Here is a 26,299-nt window from a genome sequence, read left to right on the forward strand (position 1 = left end):
ACGCCCCCCCCCCCCCCCCCCCCCCCCCCCGGTGCCACATTCTACACCTTTCGGGGGGAGAGCGAACGCCTGTCTTTGACCGGTACCCTATCACCGACGACCGGGCCGCAGCGAATTACGTCAGCAGCTTGACACCCGCCTCCTTCCCTCGCCGCCGGGCCAGTAGGAGAGCACCGCTGTGCCGCGCGCAGTAGGGAATCGGCGTGAAGCCATAATGCTTCACTACCGGGTTCCCTTACCGGCAATGGCAGCACCCCAAAGCGGATGGAAACATCAGCTGCGGTGCACAGACTTCACTGGACTTCAGGACAGGTAAGTGTCCAATTATTAAAAGGCAACAGCTGCAGTATGTGTAGCTGCTGGCTTTTTATTTTTTGCAGGGGTGGGCGGACCTCCGCTTTAATGCTCTGTGTAATGGTTTTGCACAGAGCAGCCCCGATCCTCATCTGTTTTGGTCTCCCGCCAGTGGTCCAGCACCAATAAGAAGCCTCCTGGGCTGCGCTCCTGGGAATGGACTTTATCTATTCACACAGCGTGGCTCAACCCCGCCCTCCTTATTGGCTCCTACTACCGCATGAGACAGTGGCGACAGAGACCCAGGAGAGCCGCTGCTCTTGTGCACATCGCTGGATCAAGATGGGGCTTTGGCAAGTATTAGGGTGGGCTGCACACGGGAGGTATAAAAGGCATTAAAAAGGTTGTCCAATCTGAAAAAAAAAAAAAGGTCAGCAGCCACAAACCCTGTAGCTGCAGACTTCATTAATGGACATCTATCACACAAGCCAGCGCCATCCTCACCCTGGCTAGTTCTTCACTAGCCTCCGGAATTTATGGCATGGTCATCCCAAGAACCCTTTCACACTGAGGCGCTAAAAAAAAAAAAAAAAAAGGGGCATGCAAGCAGCATCTTTGAGGTGCTGTAGGAGTGGTGTATACATTGCTTCCAAAGCGTCCCTACCCATTGCAATTAATGCGAAGTGCCAGCAAAGTGCCGCTTTTAACCCTTTTTTGTCCGCTAGCGGGGATTAAAATTGCCCTGCTAGCAGCCAAAAAGCGCAGCTAAAACGCTGCTAGAAATAGTGGCCCTTTACAGCCGACACCCCCAATGTCCCAGTGTGGAAGAGCCCTTACTGTAGGCAGCCTGCTGTGCAACTTTTGGCTTTGCACGCCAAGTCACGCGGGGGCGGGCATCTTTCAATGTATATTTATATCATTTCTGCAGTGCTGCAATTTTCAGTAATAGTCAGTGCAATATGGCAACCAGGAGGTGTTCTGTACACAGCTGGTACATGGAACTTCCCCAGAAATGCAATTTCTGATTTGTGCGATATTGGCTCATGAATTTTCCCAGAAGTCTGCATTAAAAAAAAAAAAAAAAATATTACATTTTAGGCATCCACTCCATTTTTGCAGGGAAAAAAAAAAGTGCATTAATTTTTTCCCGAAGGAAACAAACATTGCAGCCATGTTCAGTGGATCAGGGGTGCAATGTCAGGATCCTGCAGACAAGCCCTACAGCTTTCAGCCCGTACCTCAGATATGGGCTGCATCCAAGCTGCAACTTTCAAAATGTGACAGCGGGTGCAGTGAGAAGATCCCCAAACCACAGTCACGGCTGATTTATAATGACTCACTCCCATGCAGACTTACTTTGCACATTGACCAAAACAGCTTTTTCTACAGAGCAACGAAAAGGTAGGAATTTGTAGCAAACATTGTTAAGCGTTGCAATGTATTGCAAGCCTTGTATTGAATTGCAATGTAACAGAATCACATCCCCGTATTTTGTAGAGTGCTACAGAAACTGTTGGCACTAGGGTCGTCCCGATACCGATACCAGTATCGGTACCGATACCGAGTATTAGCGGGAGTACTCGTACTCCCGCTAATACCCCCGATACTAAAATAGAATACTTTGACGCCACCCCACCCCCAACGCCGCCGCTACAACGTTAATCACCGCGGCGCGGGGAACATTACAGACAGCTTTCGTTTGAATAGCTGTTTTCCCCGCCGTGCATAGACACTCCCCCTTGGACGGATCTGTCCAATCGCGAGCAAGGGGGAGTGTCTATGCGCAGCGGGGAAAACCGCTGTTCAAACAAACGCTGTCTGTAATGTTCCCCGCCGCGGTGATTAACAGTAGGTACGGGGGGACAATGGCTGGATATACAGGGGGACAATGGCTGGATATACGGGGGGACAATGGCTGGATATACGGGGGGACAATGGCTGGATATACGGGGGGACACATTTAAAAAAAAAGTATCGGTATTCGGTATCGGCGAGTACATAAAAAAAAAAAGTATCGGTACTTGTACTCAGTCCTAAAAAAGTGGTATCGGGACAACCCTAGTTGGCACCTATTTAAATTATGTAGAACACTACATCTGCCTATTTAGGAGGCTTGAGGAGGAAACCGACACTGCACGCTAACCACAATTTTGTCATCCCTATGAAAGGGCCCCACATGAAAAGTATTGGGGAGTTCAGGCAACCATATACAAGGTGCGACATCTGCCCCTTCTTCCTTCCCAGGGTTCCTTGAGAGAGGTCTGCCTCTCAGACTGGTGTTGGTCATAAATTACCTTCTAAGCCATCTGTAAGGGGTGGGAAGAAGGGGACATTCTTCCCATGACCACCAATGTAAGGCCAACTCAATATTGAACCATGCAGACTAAGGCTGGGTTGCCATTAACCACCTAAGGACTGCCTACTGTATAGAAATCACATACCTGCATGTCATTTCGTGCAATTACTGGGGGCGCCATTGGACAGAGGGGGCAGCCAATTTAGCGGGTGTGGCGGGCCCAATGTCCACCAGCCACCTGTGATCATTTTCCAGAGGGGCAGAAAGGCGAACTGCCTACGTAAACAAGGCGGATCACCATTCTGACGGGGGAGGACACAGATCTTCCGATTCTGTGAAGCAGGAACACATATGTCGGTGTTTCCCCAGTCAGTCCACCCCCCACAGAGTTAGAAAGCACCTCCTAGGGACACATTTAACCCTTTGATCGCCCCTGTTAACCCCTTCCCTGCCAGTGTCCTTAGTACAGCAACAGTGCATGTTTTTAGCACTGATCACTGTAATAAGGTCACTGATCCTCAAAAAGTGTCCGATTTGTTCGCCACAACGTTGCAGTCTTGCTAAAATACACAGATCGCCAATAATAGTTAAAGAGGTTGTAAAGGTAAAAAAAAAAATGTTTTCCTAGATATCCGTCTGTCTAACGCCACACCGTAATGCGATGCTTTCTCCCTGATGTGGAGTGTCGTGCTCGCCCCCTCCCTTGGAAAACAGAGTCAGAAGGCCACTAACACACAGCACCTTTCTCTATCTGCAACTTAGAGAGAGCGTCCTGACTCTCCTGTAGTCCAAGGGAGGGGGCAAGCACGACACTCCACACCAGGGAGAAAGCCTCGCATTACTGTGTGGAGTTACAGACAGAGGAACAGGAAGTGAGGATTTCTCAGAAGAAATAAGGACATTTAAAAGCAAAATGGAAGGATGAGGTAAGTGAAGGAGGACTGCACTAAGGGAAAGGAAGATATTTAGGAAAATAAAAATTGTACCTTTACAACCCCTTTAAGGGAAAAAGCCATAAAAATATCCCATAGTTTGTAGATGTTATTACTTTTGCGCAAACCAATCAATGTATGCTTATTGTGATCTTTTTATAAAAAATATGTAGCAGAATACATATTGATGAAGAAATTTGTTAAAACATTTTATTGGGTTGTTTTTATAGCAGGAAAAAAAAAAATGCAGAGGTGATCAAATGGCACCAAAATAAATCTCCATTTGTGGGGAAAAGGGGACAATTTTATTTGGGTAGAGCGTTGCACGACCGCACATTTGTCAGTTAAAGTAACGCAGTGCTGAAAAAGTAAAAAAAAAGGCCTGCTCATGAAGGGGGCTGAAGTGCTTAAAGTTCATCTTCCAGGCGTCCCAATACTTTTGGTAACATAGTGCATTCCCATGGAGAAACCACTAGAGGGCACAGTATCTATGTTCTGAACCTCAATGGATATTCAGAATTATAAAATATTACACCGACCTTGGTAAAGAACGTCTAGCTTTTGACGTTCCACCTACTGCGCACTCCTTCCAAATCCATTGCCAACAGTACAAAAATGTGAGTTACCATAACAAAGCTCCTTGCATTTTTTTGGGATGTGGTCAGCACTGGCAGCCCCGAATTTATCTCACTGCGGGTTTGTTTCTAGGCAAGAAGTAACATTTCTCCAATCAAGAAATTCTACTGGAAGCGGATGATTTTGCAGCCCTGAATTTGTCAGAGGTATGATTTAGAGAAAATGTTAAATCCATCTTGAAAGTCAGAAACAAACAGTTCCTTATGATGGACAGCAGATGGCAGTATAGGGATGGTGATCGGGCTCAAGGTGCGCATGCCGAGCATCAGGAGTTTATTTACTTTCAACAACATGAAACAAAAAGCTTCAAAAACAAATACTGTAGGTTACAAAAGCCAAGATTATTTTATCAGTTGAAGTTTCTAGAATTGCAGCTTCAATATGAGCCGGTCTACCTGTTACATGCAGAAATATGAACATCTGCAATCTGCCAAAAAAGGAAAGAATTCTCTATAAACCTACAAAAAGAAATTGCAATAGAAGACAGGCACAGTATCCTAATTCACAAGCCACAGAAGCAAATATAATCAATCATAATTGGCCTCTAAAGAGACCCGGTCACCAAATAATTAGGTAAATTCAATGATTTTAAATATTTGCAGTGTTTTTGTTTTTTATACTTTTTTTTTCCGTTTGCAATCGGCCTTATAAAAGTTTGACATTTCCCTCCTTGAGTATCGCAGTCCTTTCCTCTTCGAGAAGTGGGTCTAATTACTGTCTGTACCGGCCCAGCTCCTCCACCCCTCCCAACCTCTTTTAGAGTTGCCAGGGAAGAGTTGCCCCGACGTAATGTTTTGAACGGCGAAGTGCGTTACGTACTTTCGTATTCCCGGACGACTTACACAAAAAAAAAAATTGAGATTTGACGCGGGAACGACGGCCATACTTTAACATGGGCTGTCTATTGTTACACCACCTAAATAGCAGCCGTAACTTTGCAATGCGAAAAGCCGACTAGCGACGACGTAAGAGAATGCAACGAACGTGCGTACCTTCGTGGATCGCCGTAAACAGCTAATTAGCATACCCGACGCAGAAAACGATGCAATCTCCACCCAGCGGGCGCCGAAGTATTGCATCCTAAGATCCGAAGGCGTACAAAGCCGTACGCCTGTCGGATCTTAGCCAAATGCCGTCGTATCTTTGTTTGTGAATTACAAATAAAGATACGACGCGGCAAATTTGAAAGTACGCCGGAGTATCAGCAGATACTCCGGCGTACTTCTCTGAATCTGGCCCAAAGTTTCCTCAGATTGGTTGAGTCAAAGAAGTGGGCTGATGTCACAACCTCTGACTCAGCCAGAGGAAGCTTTGTATTTATTAATGGAATACATTGCTTGCTCTATCAATACAAAGCTTCCTTGGGGAGGGGGGGGGGGGGGGAGAAGAAGAATCGTAGAGGTGATCAAATACCACCACCAAAAGAAAGCGCAATTTGTGAAAAAAAAAGAAGAAAAAAAGGGCACACATTTAATTGATTTACAGTGTTGCATGACTGCGCAAGTGTCAAAAGCAACAGTGCCCTATACCAAATAATGGCCTGGTCATGAAGGGGGGGGGGGGGGTAAATCTTCTGGAGGTCAAGTGGTTAATGATTCTAGCTGGAAAACCCAATTACTTTAGAATTTGCTTTATATAAAGCAAAATCATGCATAGCAAATTGTAAAAAAAAAAAAAAAAAACGTTCAGAAATGTTTAGAATTAAATATGAACTTATAATTTGAATTGTGACATGCTATATATGAATAGAGAGCGGGTATCTACGATAACGTGCGACAAATTACACCCCAGAAAGCACCCCAGACCAGCGCTTTAACATTTATTATTAGAAAAAACAGCGTGCGACTTCACATCAGGCTCCCTGACAACAAAACACAGGACCTGGTTTATAGCGCCAGTCATCAGAGGAGCAACTTGGGCTTACTGCAATGCAAACAACTGTCCTCCCCGGGGACCCGACTGAAAATAGAAAACACAAGGGCACAGCCATCTACACTGGGCATGGCAATCCACACCTTACCATGAAAAGGAACATTCTGGGCAGGGTGGATTTGATTTAAATCATAAAGTTTAAAGAGGAACTGTAATTTCTGTCCTGCAGCAGCTCCTTCTCTGACCCGCTGTTTATTAACCGACAGTCCCATTCACTTTAATGGGACGGCTGGTGATGCAGCAAAGACACAACAAGGTGAGGGACGTGGTGACAGCAGGTGAGTGGATGCCCGCTAACAGGCGCTGCCATGATGGATCTGAAATGACAGGTGCTCTTTAAATGCAAGGACTTATTCTTGCTGGTAGTTAGAATCTTTAAATATTTGCAAACAAAATGAAGGTTTCCTATTTAGAAGAAGCCGTCAGGTTAGTAAAACAGCGATAAAGGGTTTTAGGTTAATCGCACATAGTTGGAGAATTACTCAGAATTATTTTATTTAATTAAATAACATTGCCAATGTAGGTTCTCGGCTTGGATTCATTCATAACTAAGCTCCATTTCATGCTAAACTATTACTGTATAGTAAATATAAAAAAAAATAAAAAAATAAAAAAACTTGCTTTACTCCAAAAGTATGTTATCATAAAAAAAATAATCCAATACAAAAAAAAAAATATATATATAAAATATTTTTTATCTACCCTGGCTCTGGGGCCATTAGGATCAAAGTAACACTTTATTTAACAAAGCACGCTGGTTTGTTAAAAGATTGCCACAGGAGGGAGGACCGGCGGTATCTATGGCCACAAACAAAGACATAGATGAACAAGAGGGACGTCCTGCTTGACAAAAGGGGGTGGTGCCCCAAAACGTGTTGTGGTCTGCCCACCTCTGGCACCACTACTATAAATCCATTGCACTGTTAGTGGGCCTAGACTCTGCCAGTCCTCCCTGCTTTGGTGGTCACTCATGCTACTGTTTGATTGGCCCTGCACACATGGAAGGAAGATACCAGTCTTTAAAAGTGCCAGTTGTACAAGTCCATATAGCAACAGCAGTTAACAAAACGGTTTATTAGATCACATAAGAGGTAAAAACATTGAATACAAAACCTTAAAATCCATTATGGACAGAGAACACTACTTTTTGTAAGTTACATGGCCAATGCCACGCTTTTATTAATACATGTTTCGCCGTAAGGCTTCTTCAGGCAACAGTGTGGTATAGTAGCTACTAAACAAAGATAAGTCACAAACAGATCTGCTTTTATCGTCCATTACCCCATTACACGTTGAGGTGGGAATTCCTTTTCCTTGGGAACTTGCATCTGGATGGTGGCATGCATCTTTATCCTTGCTATACAGTTGAAAACCTGTTTAATACCCGTATATTATATCCCATTATGTTTATTTCTTGACATATCTCTTTTTTTGTTCATTTAGTAGCCACTATAAACACGCCATTTCCTGAAGAAGCCTTACGGCGAAACATGTCAAAATAAAAGCGTGGAAACAGCAATGTAACTTACAAAGAGTAGCGTTCTCTAATAAACATTTTGTTTTAACTGGTGTTGCTATATGAATTTGTACAACTGGCACTTTTAAAGTCCTGCATCTTCCTTCCATTGTCTCCTGTAGGGTAAAAATATATTCCTTCCTCATCACCTAAAGCAGGGATTGACAAATTTGCTTGGAATCTAGGAGCCAGCTAAAAAAGTTAGGAGCCAGAAGCGAACACATACGTGAGCAGCGCCCGCATATGTAAACGGTGTTCAAACCACACATGTGAGGTATCGCCGTGATTGGTAGAGCGAGAGCAATAATTCTAGCCCTAGACCTCCTCTGTAACTCAAAACATGCAACCTGTAGATTTTTTTTAAACGTCGCCTATGAAGATTTTAAGGGGTAAAAGTTTGTCGGCATTCCACGAGCGGACGCAATTTTGAAGCGTGACATGTTGGGTATCAATTTACTCAGTGTAACATTATCTTTCATAATATTAAAAACAATGGGGATAACTTTACTGTTGTCTTATTTTTTAATTAAAAAAAGTGATTTTTTTTCCCAAAAAAGTGCGCTTGTAAGACCGCTGCGCAAATACGGCGTGACAGAAAGTATTGCAACGATCGCCATTTTATTCTCTAGGGTGTTAGGATAAAAAATATATATAATGTTTGGGGGTTCTAATTAGAGGGAAGAATATGGCATTGAAAAATGACATTAAAATTGCTGTTTAACTTGTAATGCTTAACTTGTAATACCAACGGCCACCACCAGATGGCGCCAACTCACATCTGGTGGTAATAACTTGCAATACCAACGGCTCGCCACCAGATGGCGCGAGCTTTTTTTTTGCCCACCTTCCAAGCCAAGTCGCCAGGACACTATTTCTAGTCGCCATGGCGACCGGGATTTGTCGAGCCCTGACCTAAAGGCAGTCAGGCATTCCCTGGATCAACAATCTGGCGTTACTACCTACACATGTTAATCTCCGGTTCTATTTTGTGCACCGAGGAATGCAACCAGCCCTATGTAAAACAATTTAGGCGAGTTCTCAACCTTAGAATGGCTAGAAATACAGAAGGATGATAAAGAAGACACAGAACAGGAAACTAAAGAACCATTTGAAAATGCAAGCAGTCCAAGTCAAAACACAGGGGATGGTGAAGATCTCTTGGGTTCTGGAGAGAAGTACAAGATCAGCCAGGAAGTATTACAACCCTGCCCAATGCACTTCAAAGTAGAACGTCATCCAAAAGGGGAAGTTTAGCTTCATGTTAAACCCCACCCCCCCATATTTGGTACTTTGTTTGAAAGGTGGGGGGTACCTAGTTTTGTACCCACTCCCACCCCTTTGCCCAGCCTTCTGGGAAATGTCACAGGTCCCAGAAAGCTGTGGGACAATTCACAAAGCACAGTGCAGCGGGAAGCCGGCCGTGGAGCCGCAAGCAGTCACATCCAGCTCCCCACAGTAAACATGAGGATGCCTGGACCTGAAGTTGGCTGAGAGGCCAGCTCTGGTGAGGACAGTTATGGATCCTTAGACAGTTATGGATCCTTGAACAGTTATGGTGTCCCATTATTCTGACTGGGCTCTTATGCAAACACGGACATTGCATGCAATTCACACCGTACTGCTGTGCAATGCAAATTCCACCAAACTGTATGGCTAAAATTGCATTGGCACCAAAATGTTGCAGGACCCTTTTTTGGCCCGCACTAGAAATCAAATTGCATTGGTGTTCACCTATGTGATGCATTCTTGCACCATTTTACACTGCGACCCGATCTGGGGGTGCCATTACCTTAACATTGAAACCCCCATCGTTTCGCAGATGTCAGTGTGAACCAGTGTGCGTTTCAGGTGCAATGCGGGGAACCGGCACAGAATCACCGGGTTTCCGGGATCGCACCGGTGTGAACTGGGTCTAAGTCAGCAGCTACAATATTTGAAGCAGTTAACCTTCAATTTTTTTTGTTTCTACAGTGACAAACTGATTTAACCTCTTCACAACCACGCTATAGCCGGACGATAATCACAAGTGAATCCGGCAGGCTCATTGCACCCAAGTTGAGCAACTTGGTACATTCAGCCTGCCAACACAGGGTTTCGAATCCAGATTCGAACAATCTATGGCCGACCATAGCCTTTTATAGCTTTCTCAGCTATAGCTGTTCATTACTCCTTAAAGGGGTTGTAAACCCTCGTGTTTTTTCACCTTGGTGAAAAAATAAAGCATGGAAACATTTGTATCAAAACCGTAAGACGCAGTCTAAGGTGAAAAAACAACTTGCAGAGTCCGGCCCCCCCCCCCCCCCCAGTTTTACCTGAGCCCCAAATTTCCGTGGGCGCGACCCCGCTTCACTATCTCCACGGCTTTTCGGCTCTTCATCGGATAGATTGATAGCAGCGCAACCATTGGCTCCCACTGCCGTCATGCAAATCCAATGATGCAGCTGCCGGGGGCGGGGCCCGAGTCATACACTCGGCGTCCATGGACACAGAGCGTATGACACGGGAGTGTGCCCGCAAGATAACCCCCTCAGGAGAGAGCTTCCCAGAGAAGGTTATCCAATGTGGGGTGGAGCCGCAAGAGCCGCCGTGGGACGATTAGGGCCACTCTGTGCAAAACGAACTGCACAGTGGGAGGAAAGTATGTTTCTTTTTTTTGTTTTGTTTTCAAAAAGGAACCTATAGTATTACATGAATCCAGCCGTGTTCTGACCCCATGGGCACTCAAGCTTTTCACAGACAAAACTTCACCATAACCTACATCTACCACCTTCGGCAAGATGACTCAGCTTAACCACTTCCAGCCCAAGAACGTCATATGACGTCCTGGACTTTCAGTGGGGATATCCGAAAGATGCCTGCAGCCACAGGCATCATTCAGATATCCATCTCTTCAGCCAGTGAATCCCTGCACCATAAGAACGATCATAGCGGCGGTTCCGCCGCTTGATCGTTCTTATAGGCGGCGGGAGGGGACGCCCCACCTCCTGCCGCCATCCGGTGCTTCTCCGGGCTCTCCTTTGCCATCGGAGACCCGGAGAAACGATCCACCGGCGTCCGATGAAAACCATAGAGTAGACTGGTGATCAGATGGTCACCAGTCATCTCTATGATCGTCGGAGGCCCGGGCGCGATGTTATGACGTCACGCCCGGGTCCTGCAATGTAAACAAATCGCGGCTAAAAGCATTAGATCGGTGATTTTTTTTTCACGATCTAATGCTTTCCAGCCTGGAGGAGAGATGTGGGGTCTTATTGACCCCCGCATCTCTCCATAAAGAGTACCTGTCACAAACCATTCCTATTACAAGGGATGTTTACATTCCTTGTAATAGGAATAAAAGTGATCAAATAAAAAAAAAAAAATAATGTCAAAAAAAGTGTAAAAATAAAAGAAATTGAGCAAAATAAAATAAAAAAATAATTTTAAACGATCCTATCCCTGGTAGCTCGCGCTCAGAAGCGAACACACGCATAAGTCCCGCCCACATATGTAAACGCCGTTCAAACCACACGTGAGGTATCGCAGCGTGCGTTAGAGCGTCAGCAACAATTCTAGCACTAGACCTCCTCTAACTCTAAATTTGTAACTTGTAAGCGTGACATGTTAGGTATCTATTTACTCGGCGTAACTTCATATTTCACATTATCACAAAAAATTGGGCTAACTTTACCGTTTTGTTATTTTATAATTCACAAAACCGTTTTTCCCCAAAAAAAAAGGCGTTTGAAAAATGATTGCGCAAATACTGTGCGAGATAAAACGTTGCAATGGCCGGCATTTTATTCCCTAGGGTGTCTGCTAAAAAAACATATATAGTGTTTGAGGGTTCTGAGTAATTTTCTAACAAAAAAATTATGATTTATGCATGTAGGAGAGAAGAAGTGCCAAAATAGGCCCGGTATGGAAGTGGTTAAATCACAAATTAAACATACTAAAATAGTAAAAAATGTAAATCATTCCATAAGATTTGTACTGCAAAGTATACAGTTGATTACCTGATGACTTGTAACTGCAAACACCCAACGCAGGCGGAGCTGGGGGCTGTTTTTTATCTGTACTTGACGAAATGACATCTGCGCCCTTAGTAGGTGGTGCAGGCTTAGGAATAGTGTCTTCAATTTCAGACTTCCCTTTACTAAAGTCTAGTAACTTATCAGAAGCTGGAGGACTCTCTTTGGCTTTTTGCTGCGAATGGAAGTCTGTTTTCTTCGGCTCATCTTTCGGGACAAGATCATCCTGCTTTTTAACTTCAACTTGATCCTCCTTGCTAGGTTTTGAGAACTCCTGAACAAACGATACAGCGGATGGCTTTTCAAAGTGCACGGGCTCGGTAGTGGGGGGCGCCCCTTCAGAAAAGACAGCTTTTCCAAACGCTTCCATCTGTAGAGGTTTCTCCTGGCTAGATAACGGTTTAACCGGTTCCTTAGCCAACATATTTTTATCAAAACCGTAAGACGCAGTCTCGGCATAAGCTTTATGCACAACTTCCTCGGGCCACTTTTGATCACTTTCTTGTTCCTTTTTGGAGGTCATCTTTTCAAAGTGCACAGGCTCTCTGAAGGGAGGCACCTCTTCAAAATAGAGAGTTTTTCCAAACGCTTCCATCTGTAAAGGTTTCTCCTGACTAGATGATATTTGTGCAACCGGTTCCTTGGCCAACAAATTTGTTTCAAAAAAGCCAGAGCCGGTCTCTACATAGGCTTTATCCACAACTTCCTCCTGATCGCTTTCTTGATCCTTTTCGAATATATCATGAGACTTCACGTTGCCTATTGAGGCGACCTCTTCCTTTGAGATAACTTCTGCCTTCCAATGCTTGTATGAAGGTTCACTGGGTTCCGACTCGGGAGAGCTTTCATCATAATATGCAGTATACTGGGAATCAAACTCATTTTTCAGCGCCTTTGAGAAATCGGTAACTTTTTCTGGTATGGTCTCCTTTATCAAATCGCATGCTATGGATATGTATGGTGCCTCAGCCTCTACGGCTTGAACCCCTTTCACTGGCTCAACATGCGCCACGGTGGTTACCTGCTCTTTTAAGCTTGCCTTATTCGTGGCATCTTCATAGGATGGAGGTTTCTCGGATTCAAACTTTATTTTCGCTTCACTGACCACACCGACATGTCCTGCTGGGGAAAAGTTAGGCTGTGAGGCTGATGTCAAGGGTGCCTCCATGACAATATCAGGAAGAACTGGTGAAGAGACAGAGTTTGAATCTTCAAACAGGGGTGAGTTTTGTGTTGGAGGGGCAACTTCTTGTGATGCTTTCGCAGTGGTCTGAACCAGATCTATTTTCGGTTCGTAATTAAGCTTTGGAATGCCAAGATCATATACCTCACTTTCATAAGCTTCTTGTACAATATCAGGGGTGAGTCCTTCAGCTTTGCTGGAAGCCTGGGCACCTACAATTCCAGATTCATTGCTGGATGTGATGTACTCTGCTTCTTTGTCAATGCGCTCTAGGAAAGGATTAACCGTTGCAACGTTTGAACCTAGATGGGATGTTGAGTAAGTCTCCGTTCTATCCACACCCTTCTCAGGTTTGTTGTCAGTAAATGGATTTCCTCCATATGCCAACGGTGCGGCCTTTTGTAAAGGAGCAAGCGTTTCATAACTGGAGGAATTGGATATAGCATCAGGAGATGCAGGAGATATATCATCAGATAGGTCTAGGTCCTTCTCTTCAATGTATTTTCCTTCAGGCTTTATGGATTCAAAATTCAAATGACTGACATCGCTTTTAAAGTCGAGAGCCATATCTTTAAAGTCGTAGCCCACCGTGCTAACAATTGGTTTGAAGTCCGCATAGTGTTCATCGACTGCTTCTTTGAGATCTGAAAACGCTTCGTGAGGCGGTCCAACAGACTGAAGCATTCCTGAAAACATCTCTTTAGCGGACTGGCTGTACAGTTTTGCTTGGTCTACAGATGCAGACTCCAGCTGAGATGTGGGATGTTCAACGGCATAACCTCGATCGGAAAAAATGACATCTTCAACACCTCCTAGACCAAAAGTGTATTTGTAGTCTTTTCCTTCAGAATAGTCAGTCTCTGTAGAGTACCTTTGCAAAGCTTCTGGGGTAGTAGAGTCAGCAGAGAAAGCGATAGTGGCTGTGTGCTCTTTAGGGTAATCAGGAGACAGAGGAGACAAAGAAGGAAGGGTAGTAGTAGATTCAAACAGCAGAGATGAAAAGTCCTCTTTGCCAGCTGGCGCAGTGCTAGAAGGCTGCTGCAAATCCATTACATTATCTGTAGCGACCAACAGAAAAAGGAAAGAGGACAAGCAGAAAGAAAAACTGATTACTTGAGGAAGAGCAACAGGAAACGGTGTTAGCTCAAGCACACAAAGAAAGAAATGTAGTTGGCTTAAAAAGGGGTTTACCAGTTTAAAATGAGAAGCAGACTTATTTCAGGAGAGCTACAGAAGACATATTGCAATAGAGAGGGGGGGTTCGGATGAGGCGGGAGAGGGGGTAAATGGTTGTAGAAATCAGAACAGACAGTAGTAGGCCCTTTTAAAACCACCAGAAAAAAAAATGGCATTGAAGCAATAAACAAAAGGAAGGGCTTGTGAAAATTACCAGCGTTTATTTTTCCCGACTCCATGGGAGCATTGGGAATATATTCTGGAAGACTCTGTACAAGCCATGCCCTCCAAAGTGTCCCCCCCAGGGCTTAAATGAAGAACCCCCATTATTAAATTATGGGCAAAAAAATCCCCCCCCCCCCCATTCTGGAGTAGGGAGGGTTCTAACCCATCAGATTTTTTTCGTTCCGCACCAACTGTGTCCCATTGCGAAGGTTTTCCTTTACTTCCGGTCCCATAGCAAAAAAGGAAGGGAGAGGAAATCCCTGCAAATTAAAAAGGGAAATTCTTTGGGGACCACATTGGAAGATTTTCTTCTCTATTACTTTTCTGGGGACAACCCAAAGTTTGGGGTTTTCTTTTACCAATGTTTACACAGGCCAAAAAGAGGGAGAATCACCCCAACGGGGGCACAGACAATAAAAACCGACAGGTGTCCTAATCCAACTCCACCCTATCCAAAACAACGTTTTTCCCCCTTTAGTTGTACTTAAATCTCCAGGACAAGGCGACACGCATTGGGACATGACTTGGGCAGAGTCTGCGGAGGCTGCCATCTTCCTTAAAGGAACACTAAAGGCAAACTTTTTTTTTTTAATTAACAAACATGTTATACTTACCTCCACTGTACAGCTCGTTTTGCACAGAGTGTCCCCTAACCCTGTCTTTTGAGGTCCCTCGGCGGCTGTCTCGGCTCCTCCTCGCAAAAGCTTTCCACCTTCATGCGAGCGAGCTTGCATGGTGGAAAGCTTTTGCGAGCGCGCTCCCGTGATACAGTGGCGGGCATAGCCGCCGACTTTATAACTCGGCCCCGCCCCCCAGGCGCGCCGCGTCATCCTCTGTGATTGACAGCAGCGCCAGCCAATGGCTGCGCTGCTATTAATCCGTCCAGCCTAGCAAATGAATGGCCAGGCAGGGAACGGAAGAGGATCACGTGGACGCGCGCATGACTTTCGAGGGGTCAGGTAAGTAAAACAGGGGGGGTTCAAGGGGGAGGGGGGGCGGTACCGTCGGATGTTTTTTCACCTTAATGCATAGGATGCATTAAGGTGAAAATACATTTACTTTTACAACCCCTCTGAGACATATGGCTTTGCAGTCTGAAATATGTTCAAAATTTTTCCCTGGGTTGGACCTCTACAACACCAGGACCGTATTCTTCACCCCCCCCCCCTCCCCATTACATAAGTGTGCCTGGGAACCCCACAAACTGTGCTGCTTTGACGAGCTTAGCACACCATGCTTAGAATAACTACCAAGGCATGCTATATTTTTTACACATCATTAATATTCTGGTTGTAAGAACAGGGGATGGAAATTGTTGGGGGCTTTGGTAATGGTTATTTTGCTTCCATGCAAAGTATTACAAAAGTGTTATTACACAGCAGTACTAGAAAAGAAGAGCTACAAAAAGGGCAGACAGGCTACTCTAGGACATTAGAAGCATAAAGCCAGTGTATAGAACAGTGATAGAGCAGAGAGAACTTGCCTGCAGAGGATTGCATCAGAGGTGCAGGTGAAGCAGGAAGAGGAAAGAGGTTCACATCTGAAAAACAAACACAAGAAAGCCTCAGAAGAAGTAAGAAGTGCAATAGACAAGCAAGAGCAATAGGAAACACAAAGACGACTCACCACACATGATGCAAGAAACATTTACATTTCATTAGACAGATCTCTCTGGTTTTGCATCTTTACAGCAACACATGGCACACAGGGCACGTCTTAACATTCATTTTGAATAGCACATCAACAGGTCTGCATTGCAACACGCCATAAAGTGGTACCGTACATTGCCAACAAAGGGGTTAGGCGTGGTTTGAGGTGCACTGTGGTCCTTGTGGCAGCCTAGTCAATGTGAATAGACTACCATAATGTAACACTGATAAAATGCAATGCACTGGATTCCAGATCATTAAAACCAGTTGCTTATAGGAAGAGGAAATAAGGAGTGCGTTTGGCAGCAATAGGCACCCGTTCCCTTTATTCTATTCCACACCCACTCACCCATTGTGTGCACAAATAGCGTTATTCATATTAAAAGACATGTTTGTTTATGACAACACATATGAACAGGAGAGATGTGAAAACCAAAAATAATTTGTAAGTTCGCTCACTACCATTGCAAACCGGAACAGAGTCCCTAAATTTGCTGCATCGCTGGAAGATCAAATTGTATCACCATATTGCATGATATTTCTTGGCACTGATCAAACTATTGAAGTTACAGATACCCCGCATTGGTGTCCATTACAGGTAAAAGTTGATAGGACCAGTGTTGCCAACCGTCAGTATATTTACTGGCAGCCAGTAAAAAAATTGGCACCTTTCTCCTGCCAGTAACAGGAAAAGGTTACCAGTAGGGTTGTCCTGATACCGATAGTAGTATCGATACCGAGTATTTGCGGGAGTACTCCCGCAAATACCCCCGATGCCTGAATAGAATACTCAAAGAAAATACCACCCAGCCCCCCCCGTCGCTACGCCGCATCCCGCCGCTTGGTTAATACGCGCGGGGAACATTACAGCTTTCATTTGAATAGCTGTAGTGTTTCCTGCCACGCCGCGTATAGACACGACATGTTCCCCGCCCGTATTAACCAGGCGGCGCGGCAGCATCCAGGTATGGGGGGGGGGGATGGCTGCTTCTAAGGGGGACATGACTGCATATATGGGGGGACATGGCTGCATCTGGGGGGGGGATGGCTGCATCGGTGGGGGGGGGGACACATTTAAAAAAAGTATCGGTATCGGCGAGTACTTGAAAAAAAAGTATCGGTACTTGTACTCGGGCCTAAAAAAGTGGTATCGGGACAACCCTAGTTACCAGTAAAGAACTTACTGTAATGCTCAGGTCAGAACTGTGCATGTGCAGTTCCAGTCTGGAGCCAGCCGAGACCATCTGAGTAACCGCTACAGTGTTTTTACAGTGCGTCTGGCAGGGGTGGTGCCTGAGCATGTCGTGTGATTTCATGATGCAATGGAGCCGAGCAGGGCAACCTGGTGCAGGGAGAGCGAGAGAGACTGTCACTGACTCAGGAGAGAAAAACTGAAATTTGTACTTTGGCCCCTTTCACACTGGGGCGGTTTGCAGGAGCTATTGCACTAAAAATAGTGCCTGCAAACTGACCTGAAACAGCGGTAGTCATACTAGAGCAGTGCGCTAGCAGGACCGCTCCAAAAGTCTTTGGAGCGGTGAGTATACCACTCCTTCCCCATTGAACTAAATGGGAAACCACGGCTATACCGCCGGCAACGTGCCTCTGCAGGTGGTATTACCCCGCCTTTTGCGGGTGGTATTAACCCCTTTTTCAGCTGCTAGCGGGGGGGGTAAAATCGCACCGCTAGCAGACGAATACCGCCGCAATTACGACGGTAAAGTGCTGCTTTACTGTCACCGCACCCCCCGCCCCAGTGTGAATTTTGTAACTTTTGGAAATACCAGTAAAAACGTGGCTGTGCCAGTACATTTTGGGTGTCGGGTCAGTAAAGTCCAATCTGGTAGGTTGGCAACACTGAACGGGACAAACAGGGCCTCAGATACCAGGTATCACGTGTAATCTGTCAAATGTCTGTCATTGCCTCAGGTAAAAAGTAATGCCTGCGTCTTTACTCTGCCATTACAATGGATGCGGTTCTCAATCCCGCCCATGAAATGGTGTACCCCATGCCTCTGTTTTTGCCGGGCATAGTTACTTTCACTTTCTGTAGGAATCTTCTGCCCGGCCTCTTACTACTTGTCGACAGCCCCAATGCAGATATGCAGCAGCAAAGAGGGCGCTCTGCGTTGCATGATGTATCCGATAAGTGATCGGTGCTTCCGGACCGATTTGAAATGGGGAGCGTATGGTTCATTAGAATCACCTGGTGCACCCTGCGTTTCCGATAAGAAAAGCGGCAGGGTCTACATTCCTTTAGAATGCATCTACCCTTGGGGAGCATCTTCACAAAACTGAAGTTTCAAATGCAGGGGATGCCTATAATTTTGACTTGCATCTTTGTGAAAACTTCTGGGGGAAAAAAAAATAAAAAAAAATGTAAATATCAGTGAGCCAATCATACAAGCAGTCAATGACTTCCATACACCAACTGTGCTGAATTAAAGCATGGCTTGTGTAGTAATTGTAGGTTATAATTTTTGAGATCCCTCCCATAAAAGTTACCCTTTTATCAGCAAGGACAGAAACAAAAATACATAAGATTTTATTTTTTTACAGGTCTTTGAGTCAGACTGCTGTATCTAAAGATTCTCAAAATCAATTATAGCTTATTTGCCTTACATAATATTTGGTCACTTTCCAACATTTTTTTTGAAAAGCCTATGGCGTGTGAACACACCCAAAAAACTCCACCCGGTGCAGAAAAAAAAGAGTGTTAAAAAAAAAAAAAAAAAAGGTGCGGATGGGTGCAACGTCAAGTGGTCCTCCTGTGAAAAAGGACCTGATCCCCGGGGCGTTGGGCTCCAGACGGGGACTGAGGTACTGTGGTTCGAGCAACCGACACGGACCCAACTTCCTTGGGACTGCCGAAACAGAACCCTCCCAGTACTAAGTGTAGCCACCCATCCTCACCAGGAGCACCCTTCCAGATGGCTCAGACGCAACCATAGGCCGGCCCCCAGTATCCGTCGGGCAGCTCGGGCGTAGTCCCTGCTGAAACCATCCTTCCAGGTGCAATGACGTCATTTGATCCACCCGCCCTATAGGAGGTGCTTCAGCGTTCCTCTGACAACTGATAAGAACAGATACTACACTTGATCTTGGCCAAAAGGCCGAGAAGCGTCACTTTCCAACACATGGAGAAGACGCCAGCAGAGGTCAGAACACATCCTCAGAGACATCACTGCTGGTCTTATATCAGATTGCAGTAATGTGCTACGGTTTGTAGTCATAGTGACCATCATAGGGGAGAAAAAAAACCCACACAACACACACCAAAGTAAATCAGAAACGGTACAAAAATGTGTTTAATATACACTATATTACCAAAAGTATTGGGACGCCTGCCTTTACACGCACTTGAACTTTAATGTCATTTAGGGCCAAAACAATAAATCGATTATGTAATTAATCGATAATTGTCATAATCGATTAATCGGCCAGTAACATAAAATAACTAAAAATTAGCCCTTTATAGTAAAAAAAAAAATAAAAACAGCAAATCGCTACTGCAAATTTTGCTTTTACTGTCCCACAGTAAAAAATGAACCCCGAGAGCGATTATTCGTCTTTTGTACTTATTTTAGTTTTTTTATCGGTCATTACATGATGGCACCATCGCTTGTGATCACGCCCGAATGTTCGTTTTTCGAAAATAGTTTCAGCCGATTTTTCGTATAGTGTATGGCCAGTATTAGTCTGTAGAGTTCAATATTGAGTTGGCCCACCCATTGCAGCTATAACAGCTTCAACTCTTCTGGGAAGGCCGTCCACAAGGTTTAGGAGTGTGTCTATGGGAATGTTTGACCATTCTTCCAGAACCACATTTGTGAGGTGAGGCATTGATGTTGGATGAGAAGGCCTTGCTCGTATTTTTCGCTCCAATTCATCATACATACATAGGCTCTCCTGTGGGTACCGCATTTTCCGGCGTATAAGACGACTTTTTAACCCCTTAAAATCTTCTTAAAAGTCGGGGGTCGTCTTATACGCCGGTAACCTAACATCCTTACCTTATCCCAAGAATCGCGGCCGTACATTTTTCAAAGCCGCGCCTCCTACTTCTTCTGTTCCGTGATAGGCGGAACAGTCAGCTTCCCAGGAGACACTGTGTTTAGTGTCCGCCTATCACGGAGGCCCTCTCGTCCGAGGACGAGAGGGCCTCCGTGATAGGCGAACACTGAACACAGTGACTCCTGGGAAGCTGTGTGTTCCGCCTATCACGGGACAGAAGACGTAGGAGGCGCGGCTTTTGACAAAATGGACTGCCGCCATTCTGCATGTCTTAGGATAAGGTAAGGGAACAGTCTGGCATGTAATGGGGCAGGTCTGGCATGTAATGGGGCACAGTCTGGCATGTAATGGGGCACAGTCTGGCATGTAATGGGGCACAGTCTGGCATGTAATGGGGCACAGTCTGGCATGTAATGGGGCACAGTCTGGCATGTAATGGTGGCACCGTGAGGCGAGGCATGACTAGTAGGAAGAGGATAGTCTTATACGGCGAGTATATCCCAAAACCAACATTTTGGCTGGAAAATTAGGGGGTCGTCTTAAACGCCCAGTCGTCTTATACGCCGGCAAATACGGTATATCACCTACATGATCCTTCACTTCCAGGTCTGTGGGGCACGACCATGCCTCTGGAGACCCGGCCAAATGGCTGACTCGATGTCCGCCGGCACCCGCCGATGCTTCAGTACACAGGCATAAATTGGTGCCCCTGCTTAACAAATCACCTCCCCCCACAGTAGTAAAGCACTGGTTAGGCAGAGTTAACCCTTTGACGGCCCCTGATGTTAACCCCTTCCCAGCCAATGTAATTAGTACAGTGACAGTGTATACTTTTAGCACTGGTCCCCAAAAAGTGTCAGTCTCCCGACTGTCCGCCACAATAACCGCAGTCCCGCTATAAAGTCGCTGATGGCCATTACTAGTAAAGAAAAATAAGTTAAAATTCCATAAAAACACCAGAAGTTTTGCGCAATCCAATCAATATACACTTATTGGGAGTTTTTTAGTATATGTTTTATAGCAGAAAGTAAAAGTTTTTTTTTTTTTTATTATAGTGCAAATTAAAATGCAGTGGTGATCAAATACCACCAAAAGAAAGCTATTTGTGGGGGGAAAAAAATGTCAAATTGTATTTAGGTACAGCGTTGCATGACCGCGCAATTGTCAGTTAAAGTAACGCAGCGCCATATTGCAAAAAAAATAAATAAAAAAAAATGTGGCCTGGTCATGGGGGGGGGGGGGTGTCACCTGGGAGGTCAAGTAGTAAAAAAAAAACTTTCATGTGCTGGCACTGCCCAATTTTTTTTGGAAAATTTCTGTTTATTGAGGCACTGCCCCATTTTTGATACAATATATAATATAGAGATTTGTAGATCAGTCTCTACCATCGTTATCCCTGCTTATCTATGGAGTAGAGTGCATCACCTGACCCAATAGGTTCGATATACTGAACAGGGAGCCTGGAATAGAGTCTTTTCATTTAGCAAAGTGAATAAGATGAAGCAGTATTTACTTCAATCATCCAATTACGTGCCAGCAATAATCCTGCTTTTTCAAAGCTGAGCTCCATGTATAAATGGCTAAATGCACAGATGAAGTGCAGGCATGAGTGCTGTGTTACCTGTCGTCAAAAGGATTTGTATTTTTTGTCTATCCATTCCTCAGATTAACACAGCCCAGTAAGTCTAGACCCCCCCCCCCCCAAGCCGCTGACCTGACTAAAAGCTCCATATAGATTGCCATACATGTATCATGAATCTGAAAGGAAGAGATGTTCAGCCTTGGGCTGACTACCTCTGCATATGGGAAGCAGAAGGACTGGCAAGTTTAAAGTGGTTGTAAACCTCCAAATGAAAAATGAAGGATAGTAAAACCTCATTTTGCGAGTATGATGTGATTTACAAGCGCCTTTTTTTTTCCGTTTTTAATCCTTACTCAGTTTGCAAGCGTTGTCTCGCAAGACTAGCAGGATTCAAGCCTCTGGGGTGTGCAGTACTGCATTTGGCCAGAGGTGCGGGGGCGCCAGAAACTCGTTCCAGTGTGCCCCTGAGCGTCTCTGCCCCCCCCCCCCCCTTCTGGCCACATGCAGTACCTCTGAGCGTCTCCGCGCCGCCCCCCAACTCTGGCCACATGTGGTACTGCATACACTAGCAGTCACTTTGAAACAAATAATCTGAGATTCCATTGATTCCTATGGGGAAACTCGCTTTGATATACAAGTGCTTTGGATTACAAGCATTCTTCTGGAACGGATTAAGTTAATAATTAAAGGTACTACTTTATATCCTTTTATAGCGTGTGCTTGCCTCAATCGAAAGCATCTAGTGAGATTTCTGCACTTTGGACAGGTTATGCCAACACCAAGGAATCCTGAGGGAGGGGAGCAGGGAGGAGATCCCAATAACTAAGCTATGGGGGGCAGAGCAAAATGCGTTGGTGTGGCCCAGGCTGAGGTTGGCTCCCAAACAAAATTGGCGTTCTTTTTTTCCCCCACAAATAGAGCTTTTTGGTGGTATTTGATCACCTCTGCGGTTTTTAATTTTTGCGCTATAAACAAAAATACAGCGCCAATTTTGAAAAAAAAAATCAATATTTTTTACTTTTTGCAATAATAAATACCCCCCCCCCCCCCAATATATATACACACACACACACACACACACACAAAAACCTTTTTTCCTCAGTTCAGGCCGATGTGTATTCTTCTACCTATTTTTTTTTTTACCAAAAAGATCGCAATAAGCGTTTATCGATTGGTTTGCGCAAAATTTATAGCGTTTAGTTTACAAAATAGGGGATAGTTTTATTGCAATTTTTATTACTACTAATGGCAGCAATCAGCGATTTTTTTCATGACTGCGACATTATGGCGGACACATCGGACAATTTTGACACATTTTTGGGACCATTGTCATCTTCACAGCAAAAAATGCTATACAAATGCATTTATTGTTTACTGTGAAAATGAAAATTGCAGTTTGGGAGTTAACCACTAGTGGGCGCTGAAGGGGTTAAGTGTGACCTCATATGTGTGTGACGTCATTGATTGCCTTTCCCTATATCAGGGAACAGACGATCACTGACAGCGCCACAGTGAAGAACGGGGAAGCTGTATTTACACACAGCTCTCCCCGTTCATCAGCTCCGGGGACTGATCGCGGGACTCCTGCGGCGATCGGGTCCCGGAGCTTCGGACCGGGTCGCGGGCACGCGACCCACGGCTGGACACTTAAAGAGGACGTACAGGTACGTGCAAGGGCCCAGCCGTGCCATTCTGCCGACGTATATGTGCAGGAGGCGGTCCTCAAGTGGTTAAAACTGGTACGGCTTATGTTGGAGGATCCGTTTCATCTCTGTATCGCCTGAAGTTAGTCACTTCATTGGGTATCCATAAGGCAGTCCCATACATGTGATGTTACGTTTTCTTTATTTTCCCTTTCCATAGTTCCTCAATGGTTCAGTCCATGCAAGTGTGACAAAGCGAGCACACATGTATTTCTGCATTGCATGTAGGACAGCCCATTAATCTTAAAAGGGTTGCCCTATAAAACGAAATCACACAAGGCCCTGATTTTTTTGCAAAATTGTCCCGCACCGAAATGCAGTGGTGCAGTACATTAGCAGATATGTGGGGGTGCAACCGCTGCGCATATGCTAAAGGGAAGTGCGTCTGAGCGTCGTGAAAAAGTGTCCCCGGACAGGCACAAGCATGAACATAGCCTTAATGGGGAATTTTCATCACTCTGGAGGGATTTCCACTTACTCCCCGTTGTGTGTCCAGGACAGGAAGTAGAGAAGAATTGTCCCAACAGACAGGGAAAAAATAAAAGTAATGGAAACACACAGCCAACAGAAAGAGCTACAAAATGTAATTGACACAAAGGAACTTAATTTGGCAACAGTGCTTTTACCAATTCCATACAAATATCAATGACATGGGTCCAAGAATTATAAGAAATTATTTTGTACAAGATTATTTCTGGAAATTTCCTAAATTAAAATCATTCACGATACAAAAAAAAAAAAAAAAAAAAATTATATTTATATAGAATTTTTTGATTGGCTGTTCAATTATTATAAAACAATGTTATATAATTAAGGTCAGCAATCGCCGATTTATATTCTTGGGATTGGTTTAGAACATCCGGGTTTTTAGTTACCTTCTGTTCGAAGAAACTGGGCTAAAAATGTACGCCCTGCAAATAAAAGTAGAAAGTCTGTCAGTCAAGTTATGGCATTTAAAAAGAACCTTCCAGCCCGTCAACCATCCCATGTTTTACTATGACCCAACCCAGATCGCATGCCTAGCTAACGTATATAATGTCTGTGTATGTACGCTGGGAACCTGAAACCACAGATGTTATTTTAAACATGAATGTAAGAACTCAACCATCAACGGAATGAAAATAGACCGACTACCCCAATCTATTCCACTTCACCAGGGGGGGGAGAAACCCAGATCAGCAGAGAGGCAAGCTCTTCAAGACTCCCCAACGAGAATGTGATAATGAAATGGTCCCGTCATCACCGGATGAGGACATCGACGGGGGATTGTTCACTTAGCAAGATCAGCAGTCATGGAGGAACAACATTACACCAGACTACCGACCACCTTTATATTGGAGTGTTCCAGTCCCCCCCCATAGACCACCCAGTTATTGCCCCATTGAGTGTCATCTTGCCTCTTGTAAAGCATGGAGAATGAGAAGCCATGCCGTCATTTACTGCCCACTTGTCAAATATCTTGGCCTTTCCTGGGACAGATGCTCTCTGCGTAGGTTAGTGGCCAGGAGCGGATAGATATAGAGATGCTGGCTTTGGCTGCCAACACAATAAAATAAAAAACCAACATTGTTTATCAGTAAGGCCCCTTTTACACTAGGGCGGGAGGTGCGCTGACAGTATAGCGGCACTATACAGTCGAAATTACGGCGGTATTCGGCCGATAGCGGTGCAGTTTTAACCCCCACTAGCAGCCAAAAAAGGGTTAAACCGCCCCCGCAATGCACCTCTGCGCATTGCCAGCGATATAGCTGCGGTGTCCCATTGTTTTCAATGGGAAGGAGCAGTAAACACACCACTCCAAAGATGCGGCTAGCAGGACTTTTGGAGCAGTCCTGCTAGCGCACCGCCTCAGTGTGAAAGCACTCTGGCTTTCACACCGAGACTGCAAGGCAGGAGTTTTTCAGGCGGTATTTTTTGCGTTAAACCGACTGAAAAACTCCTCAGTGTGAAAGGGGCCCAACATGGTTTGTTTTGCAGAAGGGAAAAAAACAAAAAACAAAAGAAAGAATCAACCGAAGAAGTATGAAAACATCTTTTGCCCAGAAGTATTCCATTTCACTTGATTACAAAGATATAGAATCAAACCACGGGTACTTTCACCCCCTTCCTGCCCAGGCCAATTTTCAGCGGCAGTATTTAATGAACAGCCTTGCCAAGTATAAGCTCCCTTTTGTTCACACCGTCATAGTGTGTGAGGAAAAGAATGCCGACAAGCAGCAAGTCTGTTTATGTCAGCAGCTGCGATTGAACACTTTCACACTAGGGCTCGAGGTGCGCTGACGGTATAGCGGCGCTATAGTCGGAATTGCGGCGGTATTCGGAGAACTCGCATGGTGGTCAGTAATTGCAGGCGCGCTCCCGTGATACAGCGAGCGGCCGTAGCTGCTCACTGCATCACTGGGCCCCACCCCTCGGCGCGCCGCGTCACTGGATGTGATTGACAGCAGCGCCAGCCAATCCATCCGCTCTAGCCAATCAGCGGCCAGGCTGAGCGGCGAAGAGGATATCGGGATCGCGCGGGACTTTCGAGGGGTCAGGTAAGTATAACGGGGGCGGGGTTTGCAGTTTGTTTATGTTTTGTCCAGAGAGGGGTTTTAGGAGTCAGCAGGTTTTAGTATCCTCAGGCAAAGCTTCAACACTTCCAAGCTGTGTGAAAGCATGCCGCTAAACCGCACTTTCATGTGTTTCTACTCGCCCATCATTATGACGGATGGCCTCACTGACCAAAAGAATGTGTAAAAAACCAGAGTGGATGGAGGAGCTTCAGCAATGAGAATATGCTAAAACTGCGCAATCAGAATGGCCCAGCATATGGGGAGTATACTGCCTTGCCTCCAGGTGCCCGCCTATCAAACCCAACAGCAACTTCCAGCTTTCTTAAAGCGGATTTCAACCCAGAAATTGAACTTCTGCTGATCCAGTTCCTCCCCCCCTCCAGTGTCACATTTGGCACCTTCTGGGGGGGGGGGGGGGGGAGCAGATACATGTCTAATCCAGGTATTTGCTCCCACTTTCGGCAAAATATCCACACAGCATCTGTGGCAATCTATGCCATTCCCCCTGCTGTCTTTAGGGAGACACATGTCCCAGAAGACAGCAGGGACCAGTCGGAACACGCATCGCTACTCACGCATGCACAGTAGGGAAACAA

At 45.2% G+C, this 26,299-nt stretch overlaps 1 protein-coding gene and 1 pseudogene across 4 annotated transcripts in view; both read right to left on the minus strand.

Moving 5' to 3' along the window:
• RTN4 (reticulon 4) overlaps nt 1-26,299 on the minus strand; it is a 94,712-nt gene that overhangs the window by 52,192 nt on the left and 16,221 nt on the right. The window contains exons 2-3 of one of the 4 annotated variants that reach the window (XM_040351654.1): nt 15,684-15,740; nt 11,602-13,857 (exon numbers count right to left, since the gene is read on the minus strand). The exons of 1 other annotated variant lie outside the window; for it this stretch is intronic. In XM_040351654.1, the coding sequence (XP_040207588.1) occupies nt 11,602-13,857; nt 15,684-15,740 (2,313 nt within the window). Of the gene's footprint in view, nt 1-11,601; nt 13,858-15,683; nt 15,741-24,023; nt 24,060-26,299 lie in introns of all 4 variants that reach the window. 2 more of the 4 variants (XM_040351655.1, XM_040351656.1) reach the window with 2 other exon arrangements.
• On the minus strand, nt 18,867-18,974 carry LOC120938684 (annotated as a pseudogene).

Source organism: Rana temporaria, chromosome 4, assembly GCF_905171775.1.
Source record: "Rana temporaria chromosome 4, aRanTem1.1, whole genome shotgun sequence".
Lineage (NCBI taxonomy): Eukaryota > Metazoa > Chordata > Amphibia > Anura > Ranidae > Rana > Rana temporaria.